This window comes from Zeus faber, assembly GCF_960531495.2.
Source record: "Zeus faber genome assembly, chromosome: 2".
In the NCBI taxonomy this organism is placed as follows: domain Eukaryota; kingdom Metazoa; phylum Chordata; class Actinopteri; order Zeiformes; family Zeidae; genus Zeus; species Zeus faber.
The window spans coordinates 19,233,262-19,243,317 of record NC_137189.1 but is presented as its reverse complement, the minus strand read 5'-3'; the positions used below and the strand labels follow the sequence as shown (position 1 = coordinate 19,243,317).

Sequence of the window (10,056 nt, the reverse complement as noted above, 5' to 3'; positions counted from 1 at the left end):
AAATACCTTTGACTGTCAGTGCGTCTCTCGTGTTTCATGTACAATATTTCAGTCCAGTTCGTAGTCTTAAAAGAGGAGGGCGGTTGGGGAGGGTTAAGAAATGAAGTGCCAACGGCAACCGGTGCCTTGGGCGCTTTTTGTTCTCCCGAATGGACTTAAATCTCTTTTCAGTTGATTCCACCGGACCCCTGGCCTGGATCCGTTCTTCACTAAGTGTTTCTTTGCTCTGTTTGGCATTTGACCGGCCCCTACTTCCTTCAGGGTCTTTCAAGTGGTGCGAATGGCGTTAGTAGTGGTTGGTGGTGTGACGTGTACAAACAACATGGAAGGTCGGTTGTAGGTTGGGAGGCCAATGCAAAGGTAACGGCTTCGAAACAGGAACCACGTCTGCTCCTCGGGTGAGGTTCTCCCACCAAGAACCCGGCCGCGGTCGCTTTCCTTCATGTTTGTTTATTTGTCCACCCGCCCGACTCCAGACGCTAGATGAACTTGAAGCACTTGGTCTTATCGTGGGGGAGGCGGGTCTTAAAGAGCACCGAGTCCACGCGGAACTGGGTGTAGAGCAGCGGCATGTAGCCGTACACCTTGACGAAGAAGTTGATGCACTTGTGGCGCTCGTGGAAGTGCGAGTCGTCGTGCGACAGCGCCTGCGGGCAGCCGGGGCAGCGGAAGGTCCAGCGAGAGGTCACCTGAGAGGAGAGACCGAGAAATTCAACAACACTAGCCCTTTTTTTTGTGCTTCAAAGACACTGTTTCCCGCCCCGCCCTCCTGACATCACACAGTAGCATAGATATTATTTATTCCCCCCCCACGGGGTGGCTAATGAGACGTATTTCAAACTCTCTCCCCCAGACTCCTCGCCTTATTCGCGAGGCTTTTTCTTCCCCCTCTCAGGAAATTGCCGTCATGTTACACACTTCATCAAAGCCCTTCTGTAATTCCCCTCTGAAGCAACCCTCGATATTAACACGGCGCTACATCAAAAGGCGAGGAGCCAAGGACTTTAATGGCGCTCTCTGTTCCAACACAGCTTCCCCTCGGCTTGATTGGCGTAATTATTTGTCTGTCCCGATGATACATGTCCCACAAAATAAATAAATAAATTTAAAAAAAGCTCGCGGGGACGGGTGCCGTACACAGATTTCGATCGCTTGTTTTGATTTATATTTTAGACAGAATATTGAAGCTGTGGGTTTGAGTAATGGCGAGGCCATTGCGAGGTGGCGCTCGGATTCAAACTACGGAACCGCACGCCGTCAGCGATCACGGACCTTGATGGGCGGCTTGCGGGTGATGTGGGAGACCAGGAAGTTCATCGCGATGTCCTCGCAGTTGATGTACTCGTCCACCATGTCCCTGATGGCTTGCGGCATCACGTACGAGTACAGGTAGGCGTAGTACTGCAGGCATTAAAAACACACACAAGGAGCATGGTGAATTAAGGGACGGGATAAACAGACGGAACATTATGGAGGAAGCGTTAAGCGCCATGTCACTCGTTGCCATAACTTAAAGCAGTCTGACCTGAGGGTATTATGTCAAGTTCTACATTTGAGCAAAAGACACTTGGAGGCAAATGTAGATTAATGATCTAAAAAGTTCTGTAGATGTATTGCACTTCTTGACACACCTACAAGGGAGGCGTTTGCTGGGCATCCCAAATTATCACCAAACAAGCTAAACAGACATGAACATATATCATTCTAGAGGCGTTGGCCATAGTGGCGCCGCCCCTTGAGGTTGCCTGCGTCGGCACTCTGGTCGTCAAGTAGAAATTCTTAGGTAGCGACGGTGTTCAGTCGAGAACATAATTGTGCGTAATCACCGGGTGCGTTGCATTGACTGCATATATGTATGAAAGTATGTATATGTATGTGACAAATAAACCTCTTGAATCTCTAGAGGGTTCGCTGTCAACATGGCGGACGTCTCTTATGATGCTGACGTGGCTTCTACTTGAATGGGGCGGTCACACTTTTAATCTGGACTAACTGAAAGTCCTAATTAAAAATTAAAGAGAGCTAATCTAGGTCTCAGTGAAGGTTTCAATTTAGAGATGCCACCGATCTGATCCAATATCGGATATCAGGCTGAGATCATCGATTCACGTGCCGACCCAAATTCCATTCCATAGTTTGCGCTGGACCATGAACCCTCCGGTATATTTTGCTGATATAATGGTCTGCCTCCTTGAGAATTCAACTCGGCAAATAATTAATCTGTAAAGTACAATGCCAAATAGGAACTGGCAGTTGGAGTTTGGCAAACCATCACGGATTGAAGCAGCCATTCAGCTGTGTTGGTCCTCAAAATACAACGTCATGATTCCAACGTTTATAATATGCGCCGCCATAGAGCTACTGGTAGTTGTAGTTCTATTCATGCAGGGCCACACTAAAACGATCACAGGACGGGGATTAAAAACTACACAGACGCGTCCTTCAGCTTGCTGGTTGCGACCGGTTCAAAACCAAAATAACGCTATGTCAACGTTGCCGCTGGTTTATGGGCTGCAGTTTTTATGGAATCACTGTAACATTTACATTCCTCAACCAATTTCAGCGAGTCGTTAATCTACTCGAGGGTTTATGATCTACGTGGAGTAGGAAAAAAAAAAGTTTTGAAACGGTCATCCTACTTCCATGACCGTTCCAATATGGTGATTGACATGTGAGCCAAAGGTCCAGGTCCAGTTCTTAATCTTTTTATTTATTTTTCAAATATTCACTTTGAAAACCTACACCTGTTTTTGTATGTGAAGGTAAACTGAAGCCTCACTAACATACAGCTCAAATACATTTATTTGGAATACATTTAAACTTTAACTTTTGGTTTACTGTGTGGTAACCTTACACATAATACCAACAACAAGAAAAAAGAGCTCTGGTATCGGAATCAGTATCAGTATCGGCACATACGTATCGGAATTGGAACTGAAATACAGTGGATCGATGCATCTGTAATTAAATTAAACCTGGCCAGGGCAGGTTCATCTTTGGATTAATGGGCGTGGCCTCCAGGTCGACCAGGTTGATCTGGACTAAGACCAGCACCAAGAGCAGACTGAAGGAGCTGACTAGTCCTTCATTAGGTTTAGTCAAGGACTTTCTAGTCTAGCACTAAATTCATCTTAAATTAAGCAACGTCTGAGAAAGCATTTTTCCATATAAATTGAAGTAGGATTATTTTAGTCCTGATTTAGATTAAACCCTGTCTAAAAAAAACGCCCCTATATGGAGTATCCATTACAGCGATTTCCAAACGTCATGAACAAATGTTTGATACCACTAAGCTGCTCGACCCAACGACCATATTAACAAAGCGATTTATCAAATTGATAAATGTAACAATAAGAAACCAAGCTCGTCGACCTTTTCGCCATTGCATATTTTCACTCTACAGTCTACAAGGTCTACACGCCTTTAACGGCGCCGAAAGAGCATTTCACCACCTACAACGTGTGAATAAACACAAAAAGGGCTACGCTTGTTTTTGCCAAGGTCGTTGGGGTGGGGGCGGGGGGGGGGGGGGGGGGGTGTTACTCTGTACACCGACCTTGTGGAAGAAGGCGGCCCCCGTCAGCACCATGGAGAGCTCGCAGGAGTAGTTGGAGTTGTAGAGCCAGGACTGGTGGTTGACGTCCCAGGCGTGGAAGCGTCCTGGAAAGCCCACAATGCGATCTCTGGCTTCCCGCCACACTCTGGGGAAGGAAGGCGAGAAAGGTAATAAGACAAAGATGAAAACAATTATACAGATGCATTCCGGGGGGGGGCTGCAGAGTTGATTAATTAAAATTCCTCTGATTTATGGAGCAATAACGCGTCTTTATCTTTAGTGATACATTTTGATTGTGGTTTATAGTTTATATTGTGGGCATGTCTGGACATATGGCCGCCTTTTACAGCTCAGACATCCATCTGCTTTATAGTTTCCTCCATACTTTGTGACCTCCACTTCCTTCGGGGAGAATCAATACAGTGCTTATTCAACTCCATTCAACAAATATAAAAAAAAGTCCGGACTAAAATCTCGCTCTTCGCAGATGGCAGCAACATTTTTTGGGGTGATAAAAAAAAAAGTCATTCATCAGGCAGGATAGTTGGAATTCCAACTCCTGACGGAGAAGAAAAAGAAATCACACAGAAAAGCAATCACAGCGATGGCCGAGCATGCGCCTATCAGGGCTACGCTCAGATATCACACCTTGGGTTCAGAGAGAGTGGAGGTGAGTAAAGCATTCCTGTGTAATTCTGGGGGAGACGGAGATAATTCAAGACCACACACACACACACACACACACACACACACACACACACACACACACACACACACACACACACACACACACACACACACACACACACACACACACACACACACACACACACACACACACCCTGCCTCAACACGCTGCAGTTGCAGCTCCGACACCACTCAAAGGAAAAGAGGGAGAGAGAAGAGGGGGGTGACGACAGATAAGAGAATGTCATTATAACTAGACTGGGAATGTTTAATTTGCTGCATATGGACAGAGAAATAGAAACTAATTTGACTTTTTTTCCCCCCTCCCCATGTTTTGTAGCTCACTTTTTTAATGTTTCCTCCAAAAATCCAGAGGTCTGGGCAAGAAAGAGCCCGTCTGTGGTCAATAGGCGTGACAGGGTGCTGTTATTCCGATTATAACATTACAGTGAGTAAACATTCCACAAAAGATGGAAGACGTGATGCATTTCGGTCCAGAACAACACAGTAATGTCATCAGCAGACATACATGTAAGCAGCTCTATTCAATTCTTCAATACTATTCAAGACTTTACCACGAGTCGCCTTTATGACCGGGCCCCGGGATCATGACTAGGACAAACAATTGGTCCTAGTGCCCTTGAGCCATGACCCACCCCTCCCCCCGCCGCTGACCTGAAGCCAAACATGATCTCGTCGTGGCGGAGGTGGGCGTCGTCGTCGATGGACAGGATCGCCTCGGTCTCCACCACGTCCCAGGGCAGGAAGCGGTTGTTGAGGCTGTTCTTCTCAGTGCGGACTACCTGCAGGGGGTGGGGGGCGAGAGGAGAGTTGACTCAGGGCTTTTTTTTTGGGGCAATTACACACATGCACACACATGCACACGCACGTCTCCTGAGATAGCTGATTGGTGATGCAGCCTTGAGTGAGAGATAGGGGGGGGGGGACGATAGTTAGCCACCTTGCTTGGCCATAAATTAACCACACACGGTGACAATATTGCAAAGTGATGCGAGCGTAATAACACAAGAAGGCATAAACAATCAACTGGACTGGATCAAAATGACAGATGAGGAATAAAAAATAAATAAAACAGTAGGATTACATCAGGGATTACATTAAATTTTCCAAGCAAATTTAATGGATATGGTATTGTAATGGGAATTGTAATACATACATACATACATACATACATACATACATACATATTAAATAGTCTTCTGGGGCCAGAGTTGAATAAACAGATGGCCTGAACTATTTTTGGACTCTTTTTCTTGTGAATATGTAGACAGACACTCAAGCGCATGTCTCCGTGCCAACTCCTCCCGCTTCTGTGCCTCTACAGAGAATTGTGTCTTGACCTTCACTCTCCCAACTCTTCTACCAAGGTGCAATTCAAATACGCTTTTGAAATGAGTTTCATAAAGGCTGGGCAATTACGAAGAATTTAACATAATTTTGTGCGATATACATTCATTTCTAGCTCCAAAATTAAAGATTCATCGCATGGCAGTATATGGTAATTACATTATGAAATCAGACACCCTTAAATATTTCAGATCTCATTCCATGACAAACTTAAGATGTTCTGATCGTTATTTGGACTCCAAAATTGTTAATCCTCATCATATGCCGAGGTCTTAATTTCGTGACAACACAACATAAGAGGATGCATTATGTAATAATACCATCAAAAAATGTGTCTCAAAAGCAGGGATTTCTATAGTATTCTATAGTATTACTATTATTATAGTAAAAACACTAAGAGAAAGGACTCCTCCCTCATGTTTGAGGACTAAACAGTGCTTTTAAATGTCAATTTTTTCCACCAAAATCATCATGATTCTTTTAGGTGACAAGACAGGACCAAAGACAGCTTCTTCCGTACTTCCAGTTCAAAACATATATTGTAGCACATGACAAAAAAATGAAAGGAATATACTCATCTACATCCTAAAACATCCTTCTGCTGTCCCTCAAATTTTAATAAAATCCAAGTAGCTCACCGTTATGATATCTAACAGCCTGGTGCAATTACAGATTAAGTATGCAAGCATAACGAGGCTTGCATACTTAATCTGTAATTGCACCAGGCTGTTTGATTTCATAACAGTGAACTACTTTCATGAAAGAAAAGCAAGAAATAAAAGTATTTCAAAAACATTCTGATTCAGAGATTCTTTCACAGACTGGCAGTGTAAAACGCAACTATTTGAATAGTCTCCTTCTCTGGCTCTAATCAAAAGCCACAACAGACATCACGGTTTTTCATGTCCTATACTTAAGCTCCTATAATTTGTCTGGCTTCCTGCTGCATTGTAAAGGGAAGCTTCAAAGAAGGCAAACTTCACACCTCCCTTGAGATGGCGGAAAATAACAGAGTTCACCATTTGCATTTTAAAGGGTTGTCGGCATGATTGAGATTAAATAATGATATTTTTTTAGTTGAAAAAAAAAAAACCCAAAAAACAAGGAAACAATATCATGGAGACAAAAAAAAGGAACTGATTTTTCTGTACAATCGGGCATGTAGCCATTTGTTTTATGAGCAGGTACTCACCACAATTGGCAGGCCTATATCTGGCCACAGCAAGTCATCTGAAGGGGGCTTGGGGGAGTTCCAAACCACCACCACCTTGTTGAGGTACGGTAGCCCATTGAGCCTCTCCAGCGAGTTCATCAGCACCTCCTCCCTCTCGTAGGTTAACATGACCACCGTGAACTGCTCCCGGGGCACGTTGCCTCCCAGGGCAGCCTGGAACTCCTTTCCCGACCCTCCTGTGCCACCGCCGATGGGCCTGAAGCCTGTACCAGAGCCAAGAAACTTTGCCTCGGAGGGCAGCACAGGATCCAGGGGTGTATGGGGAAAGAGGTGGAATGGCCCCGGGGCCCGGTTCCATGCCCTGTAGGTGTCTGCCGCAGTGTATGTGAAGTTGCGAAGGAAGCGCGGAGAGGCGTAGGGTGGCTCCGTTTCCACGGGGCCCAGGTCTAGATCGCCGTTGTCAGCCAGGTTGGCATCCGTTCCTGCTAACTTCCCAGCCTTGTGAGGAATCTCCTGCGCAGGCTCCTCTCTGATAGGTGCAGCGGGAATCTGTATACTGGTTCTAATGCTGGCCAGGATGGTGCTCAACACGTTCTCGGCTGTGGAAAAGTAGGTTTCCCATAGAAAACGGCCCTGGCGTCTCATGGTCAGCAGGTCGTTGTCTGAAAGGCTACGCAGCAGGAAGTGTAGCTCTGTGATACGTGGTTTAGGGACTATAATGGCAGCCTCACTCCAGCGGATGAGCTGGTGGTACGGCAACCTGGAGTGGTCCCCCAGCACTACCGGGATAGCCCCTACCTCAAGGGCCTCAAACAGTCTCATACCGCAGCCTGCTGAAGCCACTAGCTGCCCATCCCCTGGAGCAATCACCAAGGCAAAAGTTGAGGCCTTGAGGACCTCCAATCTGTCCTCTCTCTCCCCACACAAGGCCCATTCTGCAGGCAAGCTGGGCTGGGGGGTTTTGCATGTGAATTCCACCAGGACCTGATCCAAGTGGCTGTCCTGTACTGCTTTAAGTGTACCAATTATTCGGTCATCATAGTCAGCTGGAGGATCTCCTTCTATCTCCTCCTCAAATGATTGGGGCGGGGCCTCCTGCAGGCTACTCCTCAAAGACTCAACCCTCTCACCCTGGAAGGTGAACAGGTACTTCCTCTTTACAGGGACCTGGGGAGGCACCTCCAGGAAGTTAGGCTCTGAGAGGGCGTGAACCAGCGGAGACACCACCAAATCAAAACCTTCACGGTACTGCTGTTCCAGGAACGTTGACTGGGCAACTGCTGCCCGTCCTGTGCTAACATTGTACAGGAGGTTCTGTGTCATGGACTTCCTAGAGAAGTGCACAAGTAGATGGTTGTGTCCATCGGACCTCCAGTAAGGGAGGGCCTTCAGCTGCCTCTCCAGCTCTGAGGGGGGATGTGGTGAGGAGGAGGGGAACTCCTGCAGCTCCCCTACCAGCACCACATACAAACAGGCGATGCTGGGATTGTCGGTTATGTAAATGTTGCTCTTCGTTGCTGCTGCAAAGGCCTGCTTTACCAGCGGGTCGAGATGCTCTCCCCAAGGATAGGAACTCGTGTCGTAGACAAACACTGGAAAACCGGAGGTCAGAGGACAGCGGGCATAGTCGAAGCAGGAGCGCAGACGACAGGCGCGGGCTGACTTGGGTGGGGGCAGCCCCGGGTCATCCTTGTCTGGCAGCAGTCTGACAGGCAGTGAGAGCTTAGGCTGGTTCTGGGCCATTAGCTCCTTGTAGGAGTGCTCAGTTTGGCTGATGACATTTTTCAGCTGCAGCAGGTCCTGCTTGGCACTGTCGATGCTACGCTTGCAGGCCTCGATGCGGAGGTTGAGTCGGGCAATCTCCCCGTTAAGCTCCTGCCTCTTGGCCTCCAGTTGCAGTAGCTCCTCGCTGACCGACTCGCGGATGCGGCACAGGTCCTGCACGTGTTTGGCTTCACACAACTCTCCACCGGGACGTGGCCCAAATATACGCTTGTCGGGACCTCCAGCCTCGTCGATGGTGGTGAGGTAGTAGTGGGCAATGAGAGGGAAGAAGACTAGGATGAAGAAGAGCATAAAACTGAGCCAGGTGAGACGCACTCGACGCAGCACCCAGGGCTGTCCGCCGGCCCCGACCCCACCACCATTACGCTGCATCATCGCCTCACTCAGTCTCCTTCCTGCCTCTCCAAGGAACCATTCCTATGGGCATTAGCAACAGCATCCATGGTCCAGCCGCTTTAGCAGGGCAAAGGGATATGAAATCATCAGAGCTTCTGATGATTCTTAGCTTATTCTATCAAGGTCATCGGTAGCGGTTTCCTCTTAAGAGTTTTATGGGTGTAAAGTGGGGGGCAGCCTCACCTGTGTTCAGATGTCTTATGGTCCAAAAAAGAATCTACTGCCATTTCTATGGGGAGTATTGGCTATATTCCAAATCTATGTCAGAAAATTGTACTGAATTTGAACATGGGTGCCCCTTGAAGGGCGATCCTGTGAGGGCATGGCTGTTCGCCAGTCAGTAGGACAGCTTTGGCGAGCTGGTTGCTCTTGTGTGGGCTGTGCTCATATTCAGGGCGCTGATGAAGGCTTTGCCTGGAGATAAGCGCTTCCAGATATGGACCAGTTTCAAATCTTCAACCCTAGAAAAGACAATGAGAGAAACAATGGTCAGATAACCCAACTGTGTTCAAGTGGTTGCAAAATGATGTGTGGCCAGCCTGTGACATGTATTAGTCTTATTTTTGATATGACTTTGAGGGAGATAAGTAAACAATCAACTTTTTGTTTATGCTGCTATATAATATGCCTGCTCACATTAGCATGGCACCTTAGCATTTATCTGCATGGAGTTACATAAGACTGGCTGCACATGTGGGCCTGCTGGATCTTGTTCACACAGGCATTGATTTGGCTTTTATTATTAAAAAAAAGAAAAGTTAAAAATTGTGTTTGATTAATATTTATTATCGCAGCCTGCCACAATTAACTAGTGTAATGCTGTGTGTATGACTGAGGGGAGACAGGGTTTCAAGTTCATTGGTGGGTTGTTATAATTTGCAACACAAAATAAAACTGTAAAACTTGATAAAAAAATAAAAAAGAAGGGCATCACCCAGAGAGACTTGGTTCCCTTCGTACCTACAAAAGAGCCGTTCAAAATAACCGGATCGTTTGTGAACAACCCAACACTAGTGCGAGTGGAAGCGAGAGGGAGAGAGAGTGTGTCTGAAGAGTAGTTCATCATAAAGAGGGACACGGCCATCGCAGG

General features: G+C 46.8%; 1 protein-coding gene across 1 annotated transcript; it reads right to left on the bottom strand.

The window, feature by feature from the left end:
• Positions 1-479: 479 nt before the first annotated feature.
• Positions 480-8,945, bottom strand: extl3 (exostosin-like glycosyltransferase 3; the record flags this gene model as incomplete). The annotated part of the gene is made up of 5 exons (XM_080019623.1): positions 480-689; positions 1,273-1,401; positions 3,557-3,701; positions 4,919-5,046; positions 6,804-8,945. 5 exons carry the CDS (start codon positions 8,943-8,945, stop codon positions 480-482), a joined length of 2,754 nt encoding a protein of 917 aa, XP_079875749.1.
• Positions 8,946-10,056: the final 1,111 nt, after the last annotated feature.